The sequence below is a fragment of the Zootoca vivipara genome, chromosome 13, assembly GCF_965207765.1.
Source record: "Zootoca vivipara chromosome 13, rZooViv2.hap1.1, whole genome shotgun sequence".
NCBI lineage: Eukaryota > Metazoa > Chordata > Lepidosauria > Squamata > Lacertidae > Zootoca > Zootoca vivipara.
In genome coordinates this window covers 39,889,768-39,914,675 of record NC_142596.1, presented here as the reverse complement: position 1 = coordinate 39,914,675, position 24,908 = coordinate 39,889,768, and the positions used below count along the sequence as shown (strand labels likewise).

The window sequence follows — 24,908 nt, the reverse complement described above, 5'->3', positions numbered from 1 at the left end:
TGGAAGGGATCCAAGGGTCATCTAGTCAAACCCCATGACAGATGACCACATTTGTCTCTATGGCAACAGCACTCACTCTTTCAAGAGGCAGATGATGCGTACCTGGCTGAGTGGCTAAGGCTGTTACCTTGACAAGGAAACTGATGTGGCAGGTTTCCTCTTACAGATTCAACCCACAGAGATACAGGATCATAGCTTTGGAAGGGATCATCCAGGCTGACCCCTCCCCTCCTACTCATTACATTTATTTATTTAAAATATTTCTCGGCCATCTTTTAGGGACAAACCCTCCCAAGGTAGATTATGAAAGATTTCAAGAATTTAAAAGAGAGAACTAAAATCAGTGCTTTTTTTCCCCTGGGGGTACGCATACTTCTAAACATTTTGTGAATCTTTGTTTACTGTATTTATTTTTCCTGATTTGAACTATAAAACAGTGATTTTCTTGAGTCAAAATGAGAGTACTGACTAAAGGCACTGACTAAAACAAAAAGATCATCATGCTAACTAAAAATCATATGCAGATCAGCAGTACTGTATCAGAAGTAGCAAACGGGAAATCCAGGTGTGAAGAAGAAGAAGAAGAAGAAGAAGAAGAAGAAGAAGAAGAAGAAGAAGAAGAAGAAGAAGAAGAAGAAGAAGAAGAAGAAGAAGAAGAAGAAGAAGAAGAAGAAGAGGAGGAGGAGGAGGAGGAGGAGGAGGAGGAGGAGGAGGAGGAGGAGTTTGGATTTGATATCCCGCTTTATCACTACCCAAAGGAGTCTCAAAGCGGATAACATTCTCCTTTCCCTTCCTCCCCCACAACAAACACTCTGTGAGGTGAGTGGGGCTGAGAGGCTTCAAAGAAGTGTGACTAGCCCAAGGTCATCCAGCGGTTGTATGTGGAGGAGCGGAGACGCGAACCCAGTTCACCAGATTACGAGTCTACCGCTCTTAACCACCACACCACACTGGAGTCCTGCCGCCAACATGGCCAATGACAGACCCTCCAAGTATCCTTATTTCCAGGGACAGTCCCAGATTTACAGAAGCCATCCCGGTTTCTGATCTGATCCCAGAATGTCCCAGTTTTCCTTAGGATGTCCCTATTTTCATTGGACAAATGTTGGAGGGTATGGAGTGCTGCAAACTTTAGAAGCATTTGAAAGCAGCCCTGTCTAGGGAAGTTTTTTAATGTTTAATGTTGTATCATATTTTTATATATGTTGGAAGCCACCCAGAGTGGCTGGGGCAACACAGTCAGATGGGTGGGGTATAAATAGAATTGTTGTTGTTGTTGTTGTTGTTGTTGTTGTTGAATAGGATGTTTCTGTTTTCATCAGAGAAAATGTCGGAAGGTATGCAATGATCAGGGAAGATGGGGATTGCACTCCCAACACAACCAGGAGGCCACCATATTGACAATCCCTACACTGAGGGTGGGGCACTTTAGGCCCGGGGGGTGGGGGTCAAATGCAGCCCTCCAGGCCTCTCTGTTTGGTTCTTGGAAGTCTTGACAGGCCACACTGTTCCCTGGGCCTGCTATCCACTCTCAAGTTTTTTTGCCTAGCTGGAATGTGCCATTGAATGCTCCTGCTTGCCTGAGTAGATGTGTGAATGTGAAGAAACGAACCTGCTAGCTCAAAGGTAATTTTATTGTTTAATTATTTCCAGTATTTATAGCCTGCTCTTCATTAAATATTTGCAATCCAAGAACACCCTCCAAGTGCCCTGATTTCCCAGGGACAGTGCTGGAATTACGGAAGCCGTTCTGGCTTCTGATTTGATCCCGGAATGTCCCTATTTTCCCTTCCGTTTCCAGTGTATCTGAAGAAGTGTGCATGCACACGAAAGCTCATACCAAAATAAAAACTTAGTTGGTCTTTAAGGTGCTACTGAAGGAATTTTCCTATTTTCCCTGCCGCTGAGTGAGCGCACATGTGCGGTGAGGCGATCTTGTAGTTAACTGCCCCTGGTTAAGGTTTTTTTGGTTTGTGTGTTTTTTTAAAAAAAGTTTAAGGGCCTCAAGGTATGAGGCAGTCTTGCTCCTGTCCTTGTTGCAGAGTCAAAGAGCCTTGACTCACCTGTCAGTCTCAGTCACCCCTGTAATCCCCTTTTAATAACCACTGACCCCCTGCGCTTCACACACATCTTCTAAGGATGTTGTTATAAAGATGGGCTCTTTGGGGACAAAGCTTGATACAGAGAGGCTGTGTTCCTTCGCCCAAACCAGAACTGTGAGAGTATAGGAGGCGGTGCAGGGATGGGAGCATATTCACGGTTTTTTCCCTGGCCGCTGCTCAGGGGTCCTCGCGTAGCATCTGCGTACCCATGCAGTGGGGGGAGCATGTATGCCTTTAAAGGTCTGTGGCATTGCATGAGCTCGTTCTCCTATTCATTCCAGTTGGAAGCCTGAGGATTACTGGCCTGGGGGAGCTGTAAATTCCTTCTTGTCCTTGGCAATAGACTCACGCTGGGATCCATCAACCATAGAAAAATCCACAGCGCCTCCCAGCCGAAACAATCTTAATCCAAAATCTTTTGTTTCATGTTCATCTGTGGCCTTGTTCTTACTGAGATGGTCTGTTTCAGGTGGCAGGTGTGGGATAGAACAAAAAAGAATGAATAAATCCCTGCACAAGGAAAGCTAGTGTATGAAGGAGAAGGGCCGTAACCTGACTCTCTTCTTGACAGGCTAGCTTTCTATATTAGGGGAGCAGTAGCAGGGGTAATCAACTGATCACTCACAAATATAAAAGACCAGCATGTCAAGGAGAAGGGTCCTTGCCTCGTCTACTTCCTGATGTGTTTGTTTTCTATATTCAGGGTATAAATAAATAAATCTATGCATGTATATAGAAAACTAGCATGTCAGGGACAAGTGTTCTAACTTAGCCTTCTCCCTGATGTGCTAATTTTCTACATTCAGGGAGTTCAATTAGTATTTGTGTGTTTGTGTGTGTTTAATTATTCAGCATTATTTAGATACCACTCAATTTTTTTAAAAAAACTGGTTTATATAAAATGTTATAAAATATTTAAAAATGGCAATAAAACAAACCATAAAAACAGTAGACATAATAAAGTTATACAGTACTTCAGTTTTGTTCAGTGTTTGTATCTATATTGGAATAAAGAAGTTGTAACCCACTCCAGGACCTTACATTATAATTTTAAATATAGATAAAATCAACAACTTTAATAAAGCATAGAACTTCAGAGTTTGAAACAACTCAGATGTCATCTAATCCAACCCCCTGCAATGCCAGAATCACTGCTAAAGAATCTTTGACATATGGCCAAATAAAATAAGGACACCAAAAATATATGTATAGATAGGCTCAGCCTCCCCTGAAAATGGTTTAGCTGGCATCGAAAATATCACAGCAGAGGCATTTTCAGGGGAGGCTGTGTAATATCAGTGGGGAGGGGAGTTTCAGAGAACGCATGCTGCCACACTAAAATATTGATTTCTCACAAGTGTGGAAAACACACATTATGTGGCACTTGTATAATTGCCAGTTCTGCAGATTGAAGAAGTTGAGTGGGCACATATGGACTGGTAGTTGGTGGCCACTAGACCACTAGACACAGCCACTAGACACAGCCACAGTTCGAAGTTTCAGTAGGAAAAATGTTCTTATGTCGTTAGCAGCCATCAACAGGTTTACCACTCTTACAGCCCATCACCCATTCCCATCACCATACCAAAATAAAAACTTAGTTGGTCTTTAAGGTGCTACTGAAGGAATTTTTTTATTTTGCTTCGACTCAGACCAACACGGCTACCTACCTGTAACTAGTTCTTATGTATGTTTAGCTCCACAACAACGCTGTGAGGCAGGTTAGGCTGAGAGGTAGTGACTGACCTTCAAGGGTCACCCACCAAGTTTCATGGCTAAGTAGAGGATTTGAACCCTGGTCTCCCAGGTCCTAGTCCAATACTAACCACTAACACCGCACTGGCTCTTGGGTAGCAGGAGCAACTCTGCCAGCCACCTGGCTGCCATATTGTTTCCTCCCCAAGGTCTCCGCTCTGCCCCACAACTGTGTGTGTGTGTTTGTGAGTTCAGAAGGGGGAAGAGAAATGGCAGCCCCCACCCAATATAGTGGAGAATATTCAAAAACACTCTGCAGAGCAATCCCCCCCTCCACACACACACACCTCAGGAAAAAAAATACCTTTGAAGAAATGCCATCTCTCAGTGTGTGCATCAACATGGGAGAAGTGTAGACAGGATTCATCCCCAACTACCACCTGACATGTTAAATTGAGTGCATTGGGTGATTTGTAGGAGCATCCCTTACTGGTCTTTTTTTAAAAAAAGTTGGTACATTGCCACATCTATTTCACAGTGCTGTGTTCCTTCATAGACCTAGCAGCTCTGAGACTTGGACCTGCCTCCACCTTTGACAGTCCTGGCAAGTATTTTTTTTTAAAGAACCAAGATGGAAAAAATATAAAAGAAAGCTTGAAGTGGCTTTATGTTCTAAAATCCAGCACATTGCTTTTTGGAATCGTGAATCGCCTTTGGGATTTACCTCTAAGTCACATAGCAATTATCTTAAGGGGTTGTTAGGTCATTTCCATGGCTGGGTGACGAGGGCAAGTTATTCCAATTTAGCCTCAACTTGGTTTTGTCTGGGGCACTCTGGGTTGTTGTGTGGCGGTGTGTTAAGGAAGGGGTTCAAGCGCATACCGGAATCTGCACCTTTGAAGTGCTCTGTTGCCCTTGCGCAACAGAAATAATCGGACTTCTCGCGGATGACTAATGGGAAGGTGCGTAAGGACCTTGCAAGCAAATGGAGGGTGAATTGATGCAGGGTGAATGCTCATTGTCATAGAACTACCCAGAGACGGATGTGAAATAAAGACTGCTTATAGTCCAAATGCCACGCAAGCTTTGCATGAGCAGAACACGATGGATGCTCAATAATCAGGTCATCTGGAGGAGTGAGAAAGAGTGGCCAGTGGTGTGGGAGGTTAGGCCGTGAGGCGTTCGGCCAGCATCCTGTGCAAATCTTGTTGAAAGTTTGCCCTTACAAGGGAGGGAGTCGTCCACAAAGCCTCTTTGCAGCTGCTCCAGTGACTTCAGTAGCACTACAAACAGAGGAAGAACACAGAGCAGCCAGTTCTTTGCAGCTCCGGAGAGGAGACTTGCTCTCGACCAGCTATGATATCGAGGTGGAATTTCTGCGCTGCTTTCTCTGGGGTGCTCCTCGCCATCCAAGCTTTCCCACACACCAATATTAAAATCAGTCAAGGTAAGTACCCATCTCCGATGATAAAATACTCAAAATTGGGACACTTGAAGCCAAGGTAATTTTGCTTGGGGTTTCAATCAGGTTGAGGTTTAATCTTGGATCCTAAATATCACCTCTTGGTTTTTGTCCCCCTTTGAGAAAAACCTCTAAATAGAGCTATAGGTAGATAGATTCCATTTATATTACAAAATGCATAAGCTTTAGAAAATAAAAGATAATGCAGAAGGGTAGAATGTTCAGTGACTCCTATGAATTTGCATACATCCAGTCAAAATTCAGATTTCCTGTGTAGCACAACAGCTATTTACCCAAACTAACATAAGTGAACCAAAACAATCTAAGCCCACTATATGTGTCTGGTAGCAGCCTGTATCTCCTATATTGATCACTGATATGAATCCTTTTTCACTTAAAGTTATTTTCTCTGAGTTTTTGATCTCTGAAACTAATAAAGTGAGTTAGTTTGCTATTGAAACATGCTCCCGTATTCTCTCATGCCATTCTTTGATAGATGATCTTTGTTTTTTTGCAATTAAGTCAGAGAAGTTGCAATTTATGGGTGGCTTATCAGGAATCAAAAGGCTTTGATGAAAAGGCAACATGGAAATTTCTCGACAAAATTGACAACTTGCTCCAACTTTACCATTGAATCCAGTTATGGTTGGCAGCCTGTGTTCAGTAGGAATAGGGAATAAAATTCATTCAGTTTACAAGCAACCTATGTACTTTTCAAAACAGTATGTAAATGGAAACTCAGCTAGCTTTTGAAATTCACACTTCTCTGAATTTTGCAATGCAGTTCTCTCCAGCCAAGTAATGTGTCAAAAAATACATATACCAGGTTAAAGTGTGCATAAAAATGCATATATATATTAGCATAATTAATATACCCTAAGAGGCATTCTATTAAGGGAAATCACTTCACAAAATATTGTATATTGGTCATAAATGCATACAAAAATGTATATATTAGGAGAAATTCACACAAAACTGCTGATCAATATTCATGAGGATTTTTTTAAATGAAAAAAAACCCCAAACTGATGTAGACGTTTAAAGAACTGAAATGAAGACTGGAAACATGACAAACAGCAATAAATAGAAATTGACAGATTCATTCATCCTTAATGTTCAGATAGCATCTCAGCCATCATTATGGCTCAGCTAAACTGTTTGAGAGTTTGTGGTATACTTATTCACTGTCATTTACTTTCCAGACCACGATTTGTACAAATTATGTGGATTTATTTGATTGCATAATTAAGTTGTTGTGGAACTTCTGTGTTATTGAAATGCCAAGAAATGAGATGATAAAATGATTTATGGGCATTAGGGATTATCCTGCACTTGGTTTTTTTTTTTAACTTACTCAAATTAATGGGTTGGATTCAGGCTAAAATAGTTGAACTTAAACCCAATTAAATCAAAAGGATGGCAGTCATGATCTTAACCTAATTTTCACTGAAATGAATGGGAATTAAACACAACTAACTTATTATGGATCCAACTGCTGGGGTGTAAAGTAGAAAAAGGTGAGGAGTTTCTTAGCTCCACTGCAATATAACCAACCTTACTTTGGATGAATTTAGGGATGGAAGGATATGCTCATTTTGGCTCTCAGTTTCTCATTTTTCGTATTCGAACATTTGCAGAAATTTGCAATAAAAATACCTCCTGAAAATTAATCAGGATTTAATTTTCAAATTTCTCCTAATAAACGTTTTTCAATCAATTTCTCAATTTTTTGCATTTTTGTAAACATTGTTCAATTGGCGATCTGCTTTGCAAAATTGGGATAAGGGCAAATTTCAAAGGATAGGTGTGTTTCTGTTCTCATGAAATTTTGGAAGGAATAGATCCGGCTTCAAATGAGGCCAGAATCGAATTTCTCCCCCATTTCTTGATGCCGTCTGAGAAAGCCATACAACTGAAGGTGGACAGAATAAATTTCACTTTCTTTCGGTGTTTGCACAGTTCAGCCACTGAAGTTGGTGGAACATATTCTAGAGAAAGTGAGTACATCTGAGCTTCACTGAAATACCATCTTATGTGGGGGTTTGATTCTAAGGGTCCTGCGTATACATAAAAATAGCATATACCCAAACCCTTGGAGGCGCCCCACAGCTACCAGGAAGGCAAGGCAGAGAGAGAGAGAGAGAGAGAGAGAGAATCCCCATACTTCTAAAATCCGCATGCCCAGCACATAAATAAATAATAGATATCATTGCTACTTCTTTATTTCCATCAATACCTATTTGTCCTGTTTTTTCATGTGACATGTAAGTGACTACCCTAACCCATCAAATTTTGCAGACCTTTTAACTTGCATCGGGGTGTTGGTTCCTAGCGGCCGAGCCCTTTTGGGCCCCCTATATTTTTGGGGTAGGGGCTGCCCCCCGATGTCCCAAAAGCGTGGAGTTGAAGTTCGGAGCTAAGCTCTCCTCCTCCTCCTGCCGCAGGGGGGAAGGAGGGTTGATGCAGCCTCCTGCCAGTGGCGGCACCAAGAAGAGGCGGAGGAGGAGCTGCTGGCCATTGAGCCATGCGGCCGCCATGTTTGTCTCCGCCCCGGCTCCTCCTGACTTCCTGACGCCACGCTCATGACGTAGGGACATCGCAAGATCATACGTGTGGCGTCGGACTCGGCCCACCTCCCCAATCACCCTTGGAAGCTGGTGCCTCTGACTAGCATATTACATTATCTTCTCCTTTTGAAAGTACAGCTAGCAAATAAATCCCGAGGCGAATATGACAGCTCCTTGATTTAACTCAGCCCTGGGAGTTGAAAGCTTACTGGCCGCTCGTCCGAAGACTGGGCCAAAGCGGCCATTGGCAACTGAACAGGAAAGGTGCTAATTAGGGGGGGTTGACCTGCTTTGCCTCCCCTCCTCTTGCACATTTAACCTTAAAATTCTTCCAGGCACCTCTGGTGCACTGGAGCTAATCAAATTAATGTTACCTACTGGGGCAAGTGGTGTAGAATTTCAACAAGCTGAATGGTTCCGACAGCTTCGTTTTCCATCAGACGGTGGGCCGTTTTCTGAAGAGGAATTTGGAGGGGGGAAACCAGCTTGAAAGCTTTGACTGGGGCTTAACTCATCCTTTCAGTAAGGTGTGCAGAACCTTTGGCTGAACTACAACTCCCATCATCCCTGGCCTTTGGCTGTGCTTGCTGAGCTGATGGGAGTTGTAGTTTGGCCAGATCTGGAGGACCAAAAGTTTCCCCAACCTGCCCTTGATATTTAACACTGCGAATGAACCTTCTGTCTCATGCTACTAGTCTTTGCCACTCTCCAGAAACATACCCTCCCTGCTTTTAGTGGTGTCATTGATTGATTGATTGAAATATTTATAGACCACACTCATTTTTAAAAAAAGACACAGCCAGGCAGTATACAAACTCGCAGAAAGATAAATAGCAAACATCAATAAACAGCGGGCAATAAAAAGAAATTCACATTGGAAAGACCTGTCTGAATAGCATTTTGGAGATGACTGAAAGAAGGCAGGGATGATTTGTGCTGAATCCGCAGTGGCAGGGAGTTCCACAGGGCAGGTCCTGCTGCACTAAAAACTTGGTCTCTAGTTAAAGGCAGACCGAACCTCAGGGGCTAGACGAAACTCTCGATTATCAAGGAATCATAAGGAATCAAGAGCTCCTTAGGTGCTTTGGATCCCCATTTATAAAACCATAGAACTGGAAGGGAACATAAGGGTCATCTAGTCCAACCCCCTGCAATGCAGGAATCTTTTGCCCAACATGGAACTTGAACCCACAACCCTGAGATTTAAGAGTCTCATGCTCTATCAACTGAGCTACCAAGGTGGATTAGATCTTTGTGAATTAGTGCAAGAACCAGGAGCCTAGCTTGGTAGCAAACTGGCAATGAGTCGGGGACATTGGGATGGGTCGGGGACACAATTCTGGTCCTTCTTTCCCACGTTAAGAGCCATGACGTCGCCTGCTGAAGTGGTATTTGCTAGAGGGGATAGGAGGACAAGGCTGTTTATCCAGCGTGGTGGGTTTTATCTAATCTCCTCTTTTGTGGGCTTCTTTCCACATGCCTCTCCTGAGCACTTCCCCCTCCCAGCTCTGCATTGCCCGCAGCCAATGGCGTGTCAAGATTCATGGAAATGACAGCTGTTGCTCGTCTCTTTTGACAACCGTTGTTGAGACAGAGGTGGCTTTCCTGACCCTTGTAATCTTCTGGGCTCCCAGGACTGATAGCAAGTGAATCTGACAAGTGGAAGTGTGTTGAGATATGTGCCTCTCTAACCCATTTCCTTCCCCTCTCCCTAGCTTTGCCAGAGCCAATTCTCTCTTACTCTTGCCCTCTCTTTTGGACTGAATACGAAGGCTTTTGCTACAGATACTTCCCAGTCAATAAAACATGGGCGGAGGCTGACTTGTATTGCGCAGAGTTCTCCATCGGCCTAAAGTCAGCCAAATTAGCTTCCATTCACAGGTAAGAATCACATAATAACTTGCCCTTTCCTTGGTGGGGCGTTGCCCCATTTGCCCTAATGCAGGGGTCAGCAGACCTTTTCATCAAGGGGCTGGTCTACTGTCCCTCAGACCTTTGGGGGGCTGGACTATATTTTTTGGGGGAAATGAATGAATTCCTATGCCCCACAAATCATAGAATCATAGAGTTGGAAGAGACCACAAGGGCCATCCAGTCCAACCCCCTGCCAAGCAGGAAACACCATAAAAGCATTCTTGACATATGCCTGTCAAGCCTCTGCTTAAAGACCTCCAAAGAAGGAGACTCCACCACACTCCTTGGTAGCAAATTCCACTGTCGAACAGCTCTTACTGTCAGGAAGTTCTTCACATAACCCAGAGATGCATCCTATATAATAATGTCCATGTTGTCCCTGCGTCCAGTTGTCCCGTGTGTCCCTGGGGTACTGCGCATGTCCCCCAGAGACACAGGGATTGGACGGAGGGACAACCAGGGACACAGGGATTGGACCCGCGCTCTCGGGACACAGGGAACAGCCAACTGCCGCTCCGCCAACCGCCGCTCCGAAGCCCAGTCTCATGCTGGAGGTGCGCGGTGAGGCGGCGGGGGAGAGAAGCGCTCCCCCCCCCCGGCAGCCTTGCCGCACACCTCCGGCATGGGACGGCGCTTCCTCGGGGAACCCGAGGAAGCCGAAGCGGCAGCGGGCGCGGAGGGAAGCCCGCTTTGGCTTGGCGGCGGCGGGAAGAAGGGGAGGAATTCCTCCCCTTTTTCCCGCCGCCGCCAAGCCAGTCCCGGAGCCGAATTATGGCGCGGCGGGGTTTTTCGCCGTTTGCCTCCCCCTCGGGGGAAGGCAAACGGCGAAAAGCCCCCGCTGCGGACTGGCTTGGCGGTGGCGGGAAGACCCGCCACCGCCAAGCCAGTCCCGGAGCCGAATTGCGGCGCGGCGGGGTTTTTCGCCGTTTGCCTCCCCCAGGGGAAGGCAAACGGCGAAAAGCCCCCGCTGCGGACTGGCTTGGCGGTGGCGGGAACATCCCGCCACCGCCAAGCCAGTCCCGGAGCCAAATTGCGGCGCGGCGGGGTTTTTCGCTGTTTGCCTCCCCCAGGGGAAGGCAAACGGCGAAAAACCCCCGCTGCGGACTGGCTTGGCGGTGGCGGGAAGACCCGCCACCGCCAAGCCAGTCCCGGAGCCGAATTGCGGCGCGGCGGGGTTTTTCGCCGTTTGCCTCCCCCTCAGGGGAAGGCAAACGGCGAAAAGCCCCCGCTGCGGACTGGCTTGGCGGTGGCGGGAAGACCCGCCACCGCCAAGCCAGTCCCGGCAGGCCGCTTCCTCTAGCGCCCGTTTTTAAACGGGCTAAAATCCACTAGTTTTAAATAAAAGCACACATACTTATGTAAAAACACGCTGATTCCCAGACCGTCCACGGGCTGGATTTAGAAGGTGATTGGGCCGGATCCAGCCCCCGGCCTTAGTTTGCCTACCCATGCCCTAATGCATCATCCTTCGCTGGTGGTGTGTTGCTGTGGGAACACTTGGGATGTGTTTAGAGGATGGAGACAAAAATGGCGAGTGGTTTACGGACCAAATCCTGTGAGGGAAGGTTAAAGGAGTTGGAGATGATTCGTTCGGAAAAGAAACAATTGAAAGGTGAGACCGTACTATCCTCAGGTATTCAGAGAACTGTTGTATAGGCAGAACAAATTTGTTTTCCTGTTGCTCCAGTAGCTTCAAATGCCAAGGAAAAGGATTTCGATTAACCTTAGGAAATACTTCCTGATAGTATGAGCTGTTTGACAGTGGGACAGGCTGCCTCGGAAGGTGGGATTTTTAGAGGTTTTTAAGCATAGAATTTAGTGTCTACTTCCTGCATCAACTGAGGGTGGGGCTACATGAACCTTGAGGTCCCCCTCCTAACTCTATGATTCATTGATTACCTGGCAGCAATATCGCTATTTTCCTTGGTTAGCCCAAGACCTTGGTGGTTTTTGCGATGCTGTTCTCCAACCAACCTGTGTTTACAGAAATGCACATATAAGGTCAACATGTGCTTAAGATGAATATCTTAGTGAGAATAACCTACAAAGACGCATCATATTAGGAGAAAAGTCTTGCAGAAGTGGCCTGCATGAGTCAAAACAGCGCATAAAAAGTTGTTTATTAGGAGATACTTGCACTAAAATGCTGAAGACTTTGGTGAGGAATTTGAAATTGCACATTGCTGCAAAAGGCAGAGCACTGAAATCGGAGGTTAGAAAAATGAGAAACGGGTTTGAATCTGCACTCAACCTTGAAACCTACTGGGTGGCCTTGGGGGCTAGTCACTGCCTCTCAGCCTAACCTACCTCGCAGGGTTGCCGTGGGGATTAAATGAGGAGAGGAAGAACCATGTCTGCCACCTTGAGCTCCTTGGAGGTGGGGTGGGGGTGCAATGAAATAAAGAAATAAATATTAACAGATATTTGCATTCCTAATTACATACGACTATTGGCAGCTGGGAAGAGAATGTATTCGTCTACGACCTTGTAAACAGCCGAGTGCCTGGAATACCGACGGATGTTTGGATGGGGCTTAATGATCTAAGGCAGGTAAGAACCTAACCGTATCAGATGCTGTACCTCTTATCAGGCACATAATAAGACCTGAGACTTTGGTGGCATCTAGCGGGTGGCACTGTGGTCTAAACCACTGAGCCTAGGGCTCGCTGATCGGAAGGTCGGCAGTTCGAATCCCCATGACGGTGTGAGCTCCCGTTCAGTCCCAGCTCCTGCCCACCTAGCAGTTTGAAAGCACTTCAAGTTCAAGTAGATAAATAGGTACCGCTCTGGCGATAAGGTAAACGGTGTTTCCGTGTGCTGCTCTGGTTCGCCAGAAGCGGCTTAGTCATGCTGGCCACATGACCCGGAAGCTGTCTGCGGACAAACTCCTTGGCTTATAGAGCGAGATGAGCGCCGCAACCCCAGAGTCGTCTGCGACTGGACCGGTCAGGGGTTTCTTTACTAGCCTAGCAGAAGCAGAACATTAAAGGAAATATCCCTGCTTTATATTGAGTCAGGTTGTTTATCCATCTAGGTCAGCATCATCTATGCTGACTTGGCAGCAGCTCTCCAGAATTTCAGATAAGGGTTCTCTCCCAAACCTACCTGGTGATGCTAGGATCTTCTGCATGGAGGGCAGATGCTGTTCCACAAAGTAACAGCTGGATAATTAAATAGCCCTGGCAGTTTCCTATATGCCTATATATTCCTATGCTTCTGCGCTGAGGGAAGTCGGTTATTGACAGGAGTGAGCCAGCAATAAATCACACAAAGTAAGTTGAGTTAACTCTTTATTAGGATCTGCACAGGATGTCATGCCTAACACAGGAACTGTTCTTTGGTAGCTCTTGCTCTCAAGGTTTAACCCTTTACGGTAGGATGTTCCAATAAGCAAGGAGGATGAATTGTACAAACTAAATAACCTGCCTCCTCGAAATACAAAATTCTTCCACAATAGGTTTACCCTACACCAGACATCCCCAAACTTCGGCCCTCCAAATGTTTCGGACTACAATTCCCATCTTCCCTGACCACTGGTCCTGTTAGCTAGGGATCATGGGAGTTGTAGGCCAAAACATCTGGAGGGGCGCAGTTTGGGGATGCCTGCCCTACACCCTACCTCATTGGCTCCAATCAAAGCAGTATGTGCACTGAAAGGCAGCTACCGTATTTATTCTACAAAATCTGCCCTTCTCAGAATTGTGCAGTGCAGCTCTCTAACTCATCCCAAAAACTGCAGGTAGGAGATAGCTCAGCATAGAACTGCATATATTAGTGAGAATAATGTACAGGCAACTCCCCATTTATGTATGCACACATTGGCGCGAAGCCCGGAGTGGTACGAAAAGGGACAAAGGGGGCCTTAGAAGAGCAAGAAAATGCCTCAAAAGCAGTGTTTAGCAATTCCACAAGGAGGTTTGGCGGGAGAAAAGGTGGTGTTTGCAGACTTTTCCAATGGTGAACAAAAATATGCACGATTTCACTTAAACATGCGGTGTCTCGGAACGTAAAATGGGGAGTTGCCTGTATAAAATGCATTATTAAATTAAGGGCAATTTATTGCAAAAATGTGAACCATATTGGCCTGAATATAAGCCTCGCTTTTTACCCAAATTCCGACCGTGAAAAGTTAAAGTGCGGCTTATATATGGTGTGCAGCCAGGAGCGTGGGGCAAACAGCGCCAGGAGCACAGCAAAGCAGCACCCACCCCGTGCATAGTCCCCGATTCTCTCCCCCAAGGCCGGGAAGGGAGAGAGCGAGGAAGGGAAAGGCCGTTGGCAGCACAGTGCAGCTGAACCCCCCCCCCCCCAGTTTGCAGGCAGGAGCAGCGAGGAACAGAGCGGCTTATATTCGGGTATTTTTCCTTTTTTTCCCTCTCCCCCCTCCAATTTTAAAGGTGTGGCTTATATTTGGGTGCGGCTTGTATTTGGGCCAATACGGTACTGTATATTAGGAGAATAGCTTGGTTAAACCCATTGGTTTTAAGGCAAATTAAGTTAAAATCAGAACCATGCCCCATTGATTTAATTGAATTTATCTTCAGCCAATTTACCCTGGATCCAACCAATTGATTTTAGTACATTAAAAAGTACAAGAAGATAACTCCTGCCCACACATCAGTTTGTCATCTTGTTTCTGGGTTTTTAATAATACAGAAGCCCCATGATGGAAGTCCCGCCTGCAATTGATACAGATACTGGTCTGGAAATGAAATGACAGACATTTATTCAGTCAACAAATATATACCACACACACTGACAAAGTTGCCTTCTTGGGGAAGGCATTTGCTTTTCAACAACCAATTGTGCAAGTTTGTTGAGCAGCTGTAATGACAGCTGACATGGTATGTCAAAACCAAGAATAGGTGAATCTGCTCATTTTGATTTTTCTCTGTTTTCCAGCCTTAAATTCAGTTCTACACATTTCCACGCCTGCTTGTGATTTTTGTTTTTTAAAAAATCCTCATGAAAATTCACCAGCAATGAAATGTGGATTTCTCCTAATACATACATTTGTATGTGATTTTTGACAAACAAATTTGCAAAGCATTTCCTCCTGATATAATGCAGTTTTTCACCAATACATGCACACTTTATGCACACTTTACCATTGTACGTGCGTTTTTGTACCCACGACTTCGCTCGAGAACTGCATTGCCAAAATTCAGAGAGGTTTTGAAAAATGACCGCTCGTTGGTTTTGTGTATTGCTTTGGAAAGTGTGAGTTAGCTAGGATCGTCTTGAAATGTAAACTGAATGGCATTTCTTCTCCATCCCTGGAATGCTCCAAATGCATTAACAGCAAAGATTGAATATGTGCCATTTCCTGTCTGTTTCCCTAGCACTAACTCCCTGGTGATGTATTTGGTAGGAAAGCAATTTTGAATGGACAGATGGCTCCTCATATGACTACAACTACTGGGATGGCAATCAACCAGACGATGGGATCCACTCTAAACCAGAAGATGAAGACTGTGTGCAGATCTGGTACAGATACAGCAGTGGTAGGTGGTAGATGTATCTCAGAAATGGCCTCTTCCCAGGAGCTGAAGATGCTCAGGCAGGAGAAGAGGCAAGAGGCAATATGATTGCCACCTTCAAATATCTGAGGGGCTGTCACATAGATGGTGGAGCAGAGTTGTTGTTGCCGTCTGAGTACCTCACAACTTGGGGACAGAAGACATGCTCATGAGATGTAGAGGTTGTTATGTTGCAGATATGGTGGAGAAGAGCAGAAAGAGAATCTACCCAGGTAGGGAGCAGGGGCGAATCTACTATGAAACTAATAAAGCTTAAGCTTCAGGGCCCCTAATCCTAGATGGGCCCCGGAAATGACTTTAGTCCACATTGCTTAAATTTTTGGGGGTCTAGTAGACCCAATTTGAGTCACACGACTCAAATGGGTTGATTTTTTTTGGGCTGTGTATAGTTCAACAATCCCAAAGTTTGCGAATCAGCGGCACAGTTGTAAATGTGGAACATTGTGGTAAGTTGGCTGTTCTGCTGTGGCTAATATATCCTGCCCCCGCCTCCCTTGTTAGCAGAGGTAAAGACTCTAGAGCAGGCATCCCCAAACTTCGGCCCTCCTGATGTTTTGGACTACAATTCCCATCATCCCTGACCACTGGTCCTCTTAGCTAGGGATCATGGGAGTTGTAGGCCAAAACATCTGGAGGGCTGCAGTTTGGGGATGCCTGTCCTAGAGGAATAGCAATGAGTTTTCAAAAGTACTGAAGCAGATACAAAAGAAAAGAGTGGTTATTCAGACCTCGTTGCTGGTTGTGATGCCCCCCCTAACAGTTCAAGCTTCAGTGGCCCCCAACTATAGGTCCACCATTAGCAGCGAGGACCATATATAGCTATGCCCTTTTCCTGTCAGGGCACAAAGGGGAAGTGATCTCACAGAGTTTGACACGAAAGGAAAATGAGAGCTGGAGGGGAGAGGAAAGTGAGCGAATTTAGGCACCTGTTCTTAAAGTTAGAAAGTGACTACATTCAAGTCTTGTCTTCTCCGTGACATGCTACTTTCCTGTGTGCATGATTATTATTATTCATATTAGGTACAGTGGAACATGTGGAGTTGCCTCTGAGTTTGAGCTAGCAGAACCTTGGCCTCTTCAATAAGCTTCCATTGCTTCCATCCTTGGAAACTGGGGTTTAAAACTCCACCCAACACACTCCTTATTTCTCTCTCCCTCTCCCTCTCCCTCTCCCTCTCCCTCTCCCTCTCCCTCTCCCTCCACCCAATTTCTTTTTCATAGCTTTAAGGTCTTGGAATGACAATAGCTGCAGCAGAGAATTTCCATTTGTGTGCAAGATCCCATCCCTGGCTGCCGATTAAGCGTTTGTCCAAAACAAAAGCAACAACTCAACTTCTGTCCAAACAACATGGAATGAAATGGATGTACAACTTTTTTTTATAAGCCTGTCTCCCCATCCCACTGCACCCCGATCTCATGCCCTTCAGATGTTTTGGACCCCAAATCCCATTGGAGTTGGGAGCCGTAGTTCAAACCATCTGAAGGGCACTAGATTAGTGGGAAGCTGTTCTAAGGCACAATTCTCTCACCTTTAATAAACATATTTCTGTATCTGACTCAATGAAGGCTCCAGCTAGTCGCTGTGACCAAGTTTGTGTGTGTGTGTTTATATGTTCTGTACCTGGTCAATGCTCAGGATGATGGGAGCTGGAGTTGAGGAACATCTGGAGGGCCACGGCTGCCCCATACCTGGTGTATTCTCGGGGGTCCTGCTGCATCCAGGTAATTTTTTGCAGGGGATACATTTGCCACCTGTATGCAATGTGCAGCTGTCATCGGTGAACAGACTGCATCTTCCAATGCCGTTGTTTTTAGATTGGGAGATTGATTATAGCAGGTGTGGGGACCTTTAGCCCTCTGGGTGTGGCTGAACTACAATTCCCATCAGTTGCAGCAAGCATGACCAATGGTTGGGGATGATGGGAGTTATAGTTCAGCAACATTCCAAGGGCCAAAGGTTCCCCACACTTGGATTTTAGCATATGGCAGACTCTGCTTTCCAAACCAACTTCAGGTTTAATTTTAAGTGAAGGTTACAGGTAGGTAGCCGTGTTGGTCTGAGTCGAAGCAAAATAAAAAAATTCCTTCAGTAGCACCTTAAAGACCAACTAAGTTTATATTTTGGTATGAGCTTTCGTGTGCATGCACACTTCTTCAGATACACTAGAGTATCTGAAGAGTATCTAGTGTATCTGAAGAAGTGTGCATGCACACGAAAGCTCATACCAAAATATAAACTTAGTTGGTCTTTAAGGTGCTACTGAAGGAATTTTTTATTTTAAGTGAAGGGTTTGGGTCGTGGTTATTGTTTTGTTTGTTTGTTTTATTAAGGTTTGCTTTCTTGGTTTATGGCCCCGGAGCTAGGCAATATGGTACCCTCCAGGTGTTGCGGAATACAGTTCCCATCTCTTCCCTTATCATTGGCCATGCTGTCTGGATATGCACCACTGTGCCTATTTCTGCTGGGACCTCTTATTTTCTTGGGTCAGCAGGTAGGCTTTGAACATTTAGATAAGGCATCCCCAAACTTCAGCCCTCCAGATGTTTTGGACTACAATTCCCATCTTCCCCAACCACTGGTCCTGTTAGCTAGGGATCATGGGAGTTGTAGGCCAAAACATCTGGAGGGCTGCAGTTTGGGGATGCCTGATTTGGATGATGCTAGACTACAGCTCCCACCATCCCTGCCCGTTGCTCATGCTTTCCCAGGGCTGATGGGAGTTGTAGTTTGGGAACACCTGGAGGACCAGAGGTCCCCCACATCTTTTTGAGTCTCTGGATCTTGCTGAGAAGCACAGCACAATCAGATTATCTCGAGCGACGTTTTCATATTGGGGCCAATGAATGAGTCAGTTTTGAACCACGGTGTGGGGGAATAGAGCAGGCATCTCCAAACTTCGGCCCTCCAGATGTTTTGGCCTACAATTCCCATCATCCCTGACCACTGGTCCTGTTAGCTAGGGATCATGGGAGTTGTAGGCCAAAACATCTGGAGGGCTGCAGTTTGGGGATGCCTGGAATAGAGCAAAAAAGCAACAGTCCCCATCTCAGTCAGCCCGTGTCAAATAGGAAACAGTTCTGTTTTTATGTCTCTGTGTCGAGATGTTAGACGGAGTGGATGGCAATTAGCACTGGCATGATCATTTCGAGATGAGTCAGCGGGCCAAGTGGAAAATTGATCAACATCCATATGGTTAGATCAGCCTTCCCCTGTGTAGAAGCACCATGTTGTTTCATCGCAGTTTGTTGCACTGCTAATGCCAAGAGCTTTCTGCCCCGCTCGACTCCTGCTGCTGCTGACTCATACTCAAGGTGCAGCTGAATGCAGACGTTGAATGGGCTTTCTGGGCTGAAGCCCAATGGTGACATGATGTGAAACCAGGGCCGGGAAACGAAGGAAAAGCACATCCTGTTAGGCAGTAGGAGCAACACTTTTATTTGTTTAGCTAAAAGCCAAAACAGGTGGGTGGGGGTGGGAATGGAATCCAACCTCCCCTGTTTAGAGTGTGAATGTTGCACAGGAGCACCCTTATTACATGATCGCTGCTTCTTTCTCATAATTAAAAGGATCCTTCTTGTCTTTCTGCTTGTCTAAAACATAAAAAGATCAACCTGCTTTAACAGTCACTTAGAGAGCTTAACCAAACAAGACAATAAACATTAAATGAATGAACTGAAACTTAACATGTTTCTGCTGATTTGTCTCTCCAGCTTTTTACTCTTCTGTCTCCTTGCAGAATAACTAAATGCTGCTGTCTACCTTGGGATGCTGTTAGGTGCCGTTGTCTGTCTGAGTTCACCAAGGCATGTTTATTGCTTGAAAGATGCTGTGAATTCCTGCATTGCAAGGGGTTGGACCAGGCACACCCAAACTTCAGCCCTCCAGATGTTTTGGACTACAATTCCCATCATCCCTGACCACTGGTCCTGTTAGCTAGGGATCATGGGAGTTGCAGGCCAAAACATCTTTAAACACAGTTTGGGGGTGCCTGGGTTGGACTATCAGGGGTCAGCAAACTTTTTCAGCAGGGGACCAGTCCACTGACCTTGTGGGGGGCTGGACTATTTGGGGGGGGGGAATGAACGAATTCCTATGCCCCACAAATAACCCAGAGATGCATTTTAAATAAAAGGACACATTCTACTCATGTAAAAACACGAGGCAGGCCCCACAAATAATCCAGAGGTGCATTTTAAATAAAAGTACACATTCTACTCATGTAAAAACACGCTGATTCCCAGACCGTCCGCAGGCCAGATTTAGAAGGCGATTGGGCCGGCTCTGGCTCCCGGGCCTTAGTTTGCCTACCCATGGACTAGATGGCCCTTGGGTGTTCCTGCCAACTCTACAATGCTATGAATCGATGCAATCCCAATGGCTTGCAGCCTGAACCTGGCCTTAAACAGTGTGAAAGGGAGAAGTCACCTAATGACAATGGGGAAAACTTTGGGTGGGGGGATATAAGAGGACTGCTTAACCAGATCAATGGCACATCTGTTCCAAGGGTGGGCAAAAACCCCATGGCTAGGAGCCAAATGTGGCCCTCTGGGCATTTCTTTTGGGCCCTCAAGACTCGCTCCAGGTAGGGGTGGGAGGACCTGTCAATTTTGGTTCTCTCCATTTCTCCACATTTCTGCAGCAATCTGCAACAACAACAACAACAAATCCTCGTGAAAATTCACCAGCATCTTCGTGAAAATTCCTCCTAATAAATACACTTTTGTAAGAAGTTTTTGCCTCATGTACACATTTTTTGCAAGCAACGCATTTCATATGCAGGGCCTTACATGTGAATGAGGACTTTCCCTTACCAGCTTAAAGAACATAAGGAGCAAGGGCAGACTTTGGTAATATGGAACCTTGAGTGAGAACAACATTTGGTGGCCCCTTACCATATTTCTTATTTTCATCATAATTCCTTTTAGGACAGTGGCTTTTTAAACGGATCTTCTCAGTGGCTACCATTAATAATAATAATAATAATAATAATAATAATAATAATATTTTGTGGCCCCTTGGCTTGTCACCCTGTGCTGGGGAACCGACCACACCACCCTAAATCCGGCTCTTTAAGGAGTTCCTAGCTGGATTATCTAGTCCAGCATCCTGTTCTTCAGAGCTGATTAGAGGCCTATGAGAGGCCCCCAGGCCCTAAGCAAACAGCCCTCTCCTGACTTGTGGTTCCTCTGATAGTGAAATGACTACACAGCTCTCATGACAAGTAGCTGTCTAATGCTCTTAAAAGCTGTCCAGTAGCACAAGCACTAGAAAAGCAGCATTCAATCATATGAGCCCCACTTGTATTGCAGGCTGATCTCTCTCTTCCCTCTCCCTCTCTCTCTCTCTCTCTCCAACGACGCCAGAAAAGCTGAAATAAGAAATTCAGGCCAGGCTCATTTGCTGAGGTCACTTCACAACTAGTGCAGGGAAGAGGGAATGCGTCCGGTTTCGGCACCTGCAGGCTTGTTTTGTAACCAAGCAGCGACCCTTGATTGCAATATCTTGGCATCTGACACACACACACACACACACACACACACACACACACACACACACACACACACACAAACCTGCCTTGAAGTGTCACATCTAACACTGGAGCCAAACTGGAAGGAGACCTACCCAGATCTTGAGTTTGTTTTGTTTCTTCCCCCCTGCAGCTTTGGGAGATGTTTCTTTAGCAGAGCCAAGCTGCAATCACAGTAAGGTTAATTTTGGGACAAGCACTTTATGGGCAATAGCCAGGTATCTAAGGAAATAGAGCAGCTCCCCATAGCCTCTGTTGAAGATGCTTAATCAGTGTTTGGCTTGAGTGGTTGTCACTGAGTTTACCATGGATATCCTTGGAAGTAAAATTGCTTCCTTTGGGAGGATCCTGTTCCATTAGCACATGAGTGGGGAACCTCTGGTCCATGTGCAAAATTTGGCCTGCCAGATCTCCTCCTTTGGCCTGCAAGGCTGTTGGGGTCAAACCATGCCCTCCTTCCCTACTCCTGACATAGTATGTGCTACCAGACAGAGAGATGGAGTCCCAGGACTGAAGGTCCTGATCATAGCTGCCAAGTTATCCCTTTTTTAAAGGGAAATTCCCTTATGCTGAATAGGCTTCCTCGTGAGAAAAGGGAAAACTTGGCAGCTATGGTCCTGATTTAGCTAGTAAGACTCACAAGTGGGTATGTATTTGCACAGGCAGGACATGCCAGTGCAGAGGGGAATTATGACTGACCTAACCCCCCCCCCCCATCCTCCCATGTAAGATAGTAAGAATATAAGTATGGGAGAACCAGCTTCATATAACCAACATGATTAAATCTTAATGAATGCACGAAAGAGTTAACACCATAGAGAAACCAGGTCACTCCCTCTCACCTTGGGAGGAAGGTAAAGGTAAAGGGACCCCTGACCATTAGGTCCAGTCGTGACCGACTCTGGGGTTGCGCACTCATCTCGCATTATTGGCCGAGGGAGCCAGCGTATAGCTTCCAGGTCATGTGGCCAGCAAGACAAAGCCGCTTCTGGCAAACCAGAGCAGCACATGGAAACGCCGTTTACCTTACCGCTGTAGCAGTTCCTATTTATCTACTTGCATTTTGACGTGCTTTCAAACTGCTAGGTTGGCAGGAGCTGGGACCGAGCAACGGGAGCTCACCCCGTTACAGGGATTCGAATCGCCGACCTTCTGATCAGCAAGCCCTAGGCTCAGTGGTTTAACCACAGCGCCACGTGGGTCCCTATATATATATATAGTTTCTATTAAAATAGTTGGGGGGACAGGACACCATGTTTGTGCTATAAAAGTGTAAAAGCACCAAAGAGCATATTGTGTAGATTTTTCCAGTTTAGAAAGGACAAAAACCTCCAGACTGATTTGTGAAAAGAAAGGTTGTATGGTATAGGGGTTAGATTGTTGGTCCAGGACTCAGGAGGAGGGAGGGATAGGACTCTCTGCTTGGGTCAGTTATCCTCTCTCTCTCTCTCTAACCTAACCTAGGAAAGCAAGAAGAATTTGATTTCATTCACATTTTAATGAGAAGCTCCCTATTTCGTACTTATTGAACCAATACATGAAACACAGTCCTCCTTTAGAACGCACACTTCTCTGAATTTCACAATACCCTTCTCCATACAAATATTTTTGTATGATTCTCACAAAACATTTTGCAAAGTAAACTGCCTACATCATGCAATTGCAGCAATTACTAGGCAATCACAATGACTGTCTGCAATGCTTGTAATTACTCCATGCATTGGATACGGCCTCCATTAAAAAAAAAACAATCATCATCAATGTTGGAGGGGTTTGGCAGAGAAATTCATCCCTTCCCCAAGTTTCTCAAGCAGCAGCCAAGAAGATGCAAACATTAAGAAATCAGGCAGCAAGTCGTACCTTCAGCAAAAGCAGGTGGCTGTGAGAAAGAACCTTTATTATTATTAATACTAATAATAAGAGGTCTGGATCAGGCACAGTTTGCCTCTGCCTCATTTAGTAAATTATACAGAAAGGCAATGCCAAGTCATCTGGAAACTCAAGCTCTGTCATTTTCTGCCTCCACTACTACTGCCGGTTGTTGTCATGGTAGGGATACAGGTCAGCTTCTATGTATGAGCAATACCAGGCAAAACAAACCCTTCATGAACACTCACCTACAGAACACTGCCCAAAAGTACCCCATGCTTAGGGTTGCCAGACTCAATAGAGGACAGGACTTCTGTGCCTTTAATTGCCCTGCTCTCTTTTGAGTCTGCTGGTTTCTCTTTAAGGTTTCCAGACTCAAAAGAGAGCAGGGCAATTAAAGGCACAGAAGTCCTGTCCTCTATTGAGTCTGGCAACTCTACCCATGCTCCACCAAATGGATCTTGTCACAAAATGGCGGCTGAGCTGATCTCAAAATGAGGAGGCAGCAATGGCCACTGGCCAGATTGGACAAATTCATGGAGAATAAGGCTATCAATGGCTACTAGTTTATTTAATTATCTTCTATTATTATTATTATTATTTAGTTGCTGATTTTGCCAATGCAACCCAAAGCAACTTCCAACAATAAATAAATAACAAACATGAAAACCTTCATAAAACAGAGCATGGAAAAATCTTAAACACATTTTTTTAAAAAATGCTTCTGAATGCCAGTCACTGGAAACCAGGGGGGGGAGGGGTGCTGCTCTTGTGCTTGGAGCCAGTTTGCAGGCTGCCAACAGGCTTTTGGTTGGCTCTTGTGAGAACAGGATGCTAGAGTAGATGGGCCTTTGGCCTGAACCAGCAGGCTCTTCTGATTGGTAGCAAGGAAAAAGAAACAGGTATAAAAGAGGAGAATTCACTGGGTGCCAAGATCTAAGTACTCTCTGGTGGGAGAATCCCAGCAGAGATTTAAAACCACAAATTACGCAGCAAGGTAAAGTGTGGAAATATAAACTGTTTGACATTTAAAATATGCCCTTCTAAGTTCCTTCCAAAGTTCCCCTCTTCCCTAGCATAGAAAAAGACCACACATTTGGCAAGTTAAGAATGGTTTACTTACAAACTCTCCAAAGATCATATTCATGTGCTTTTCAATACAGCATTCAGAAAAAGTTGCACAGGCAGTAAAGCTTGGCCTAGCTACAGTGGTGAATGTTCCTTATTTATTGGCAAAGGAACACAAGAATGGCTTGTTAGAGCCACATAGTCTGAGCTTGGAGAAACCAGCTCACACCTCTTTATATGCTGAGTTTCTCGGGTAGACTCAGGTACTGTACAACAATTGGCTTGATTACCAGGTGGCGCTGTGGGTTAAACCACTGAGCCTAAACCCCCTGGCAGCCCAACGCCCTGGCGCCTTGTGCCACCCAGACTTGCCTTTGAGCCGGCCCTGCTGTTAGGTCCAGTCGCAGATGACTCTGGGGTTGCGGTGCTCATCTCGCTTTACTGGCCAAGGGAGCCAGTGTTTGTCCGCAGACAGTTTTTCCAGGTCATATGGCCAGCATGACTAAACCGCTTCTGGCGAACCAGAGCAGCGCACGGAAACGTCGTTTACCTCCCTGCCGGAGCAGTACCTATTTATCTACTTGCACTTTGATGTGCTTTCAAATTGCTAGGTGGGCAGGACCTGGGACTGAGCAACGGGAGCTCACACCGTCACGGGGATTCAAACCGCCAACCTTCCAATCAGCAAGCCCTAGGCTCTGTGGTTTAAACCACAGCGCCACCTGCGTCCCCTTTATAGGCATACAGTACTTGTATTCAGGGCTCCAGCCACCCAGTCATGCTGCTGTCCAACATGCCGTTCTGTTTCCTTAGATGTTAAATGTTCAATCAAGTGGTGTACTTAGGGGAAAATTAAAGGCTAAAGGGGAAGAATTAGAGATAGGTATGAATATTAATGATTTTAAAGATAATTAAGAAATAATATTAGATGAGGAATAAGTTTTGTAATGTGATATATAGAATTAAGATATAGATTTGTAATATTAGATTGTATTTTTGTGTGTATTATGAAAGCTGTGTTGAATTAGGTATAAATTAGACTCGGGAAGGGAGGGACGGGGAAGTCGGGGAAGTTATGACCAAGTAATATTGACAAAATGTTGTTTTTCTTTTTTCTTTTTTCCCCTGCGTTGTCTTATTATTTTTTGTTTTTCTATTTTTCT

The 24,908-nt window shown here is 45.3% G+C and overlaps 1 protein-coding gene across 1 annotated transcript; it reads left to right on the top strand.

The window, feature by feature from the left end:
- Nucleotides 1-4,826: 4,826 nt before the first annotated feature.
- On the top strand, nucleotides 4,827-16,841 carry CLEC19A (C-type lectin domain containing 19A). The gene is made up of 5 exons (XM_035131875.3): nucleotides 4,827-5,244; nucleotides 9,542-9,707; nucleotides 12,197-12,290; nucleotides 15,112-15,244; nucleotides 16,502-16,841. Exons 1-5 carry the CDS (start codon nucleotides 5,154-5,156, stop codon nucleotides 16,579-16,581), a joined length of 564 nt encoding a protein of 187 aa, XP_034987766.1. The 5' UTR covers nucleotides 4,827-5,153; the 3' UTR covers nucleotides 16,582-16,841.
- The last annotated feature ends 8,067 nt before the right edge of the window (nucleotides 16,842-24,908 follow it).

Excerpts from the sequence above, each read along its gene's own strand:
- CLEC19A (XM_035131875.3), top strand. The coding sequence starts at position 5,154 with ATGATATCGAGGTGGAATTTCTGCGCTGCTTTCTCTGGGGTGCTCCTC. Across the intron at positions 5,245-9,541 it reads CAATATTAAAATCAGTCAAG|CTTTGCCAGAGCCAATTCTC; the intron begins GTAAGTACCCAT and ends CCCTCTCCCTAG. Across the intron at positions 15,245-16,501 it reads CTGGTACAGATACAGCAGTG|CTTTAAGGTCTTGGAATGAC; the intron begins GTAGGTGGTAGA and ends TCTTTTTCATAG.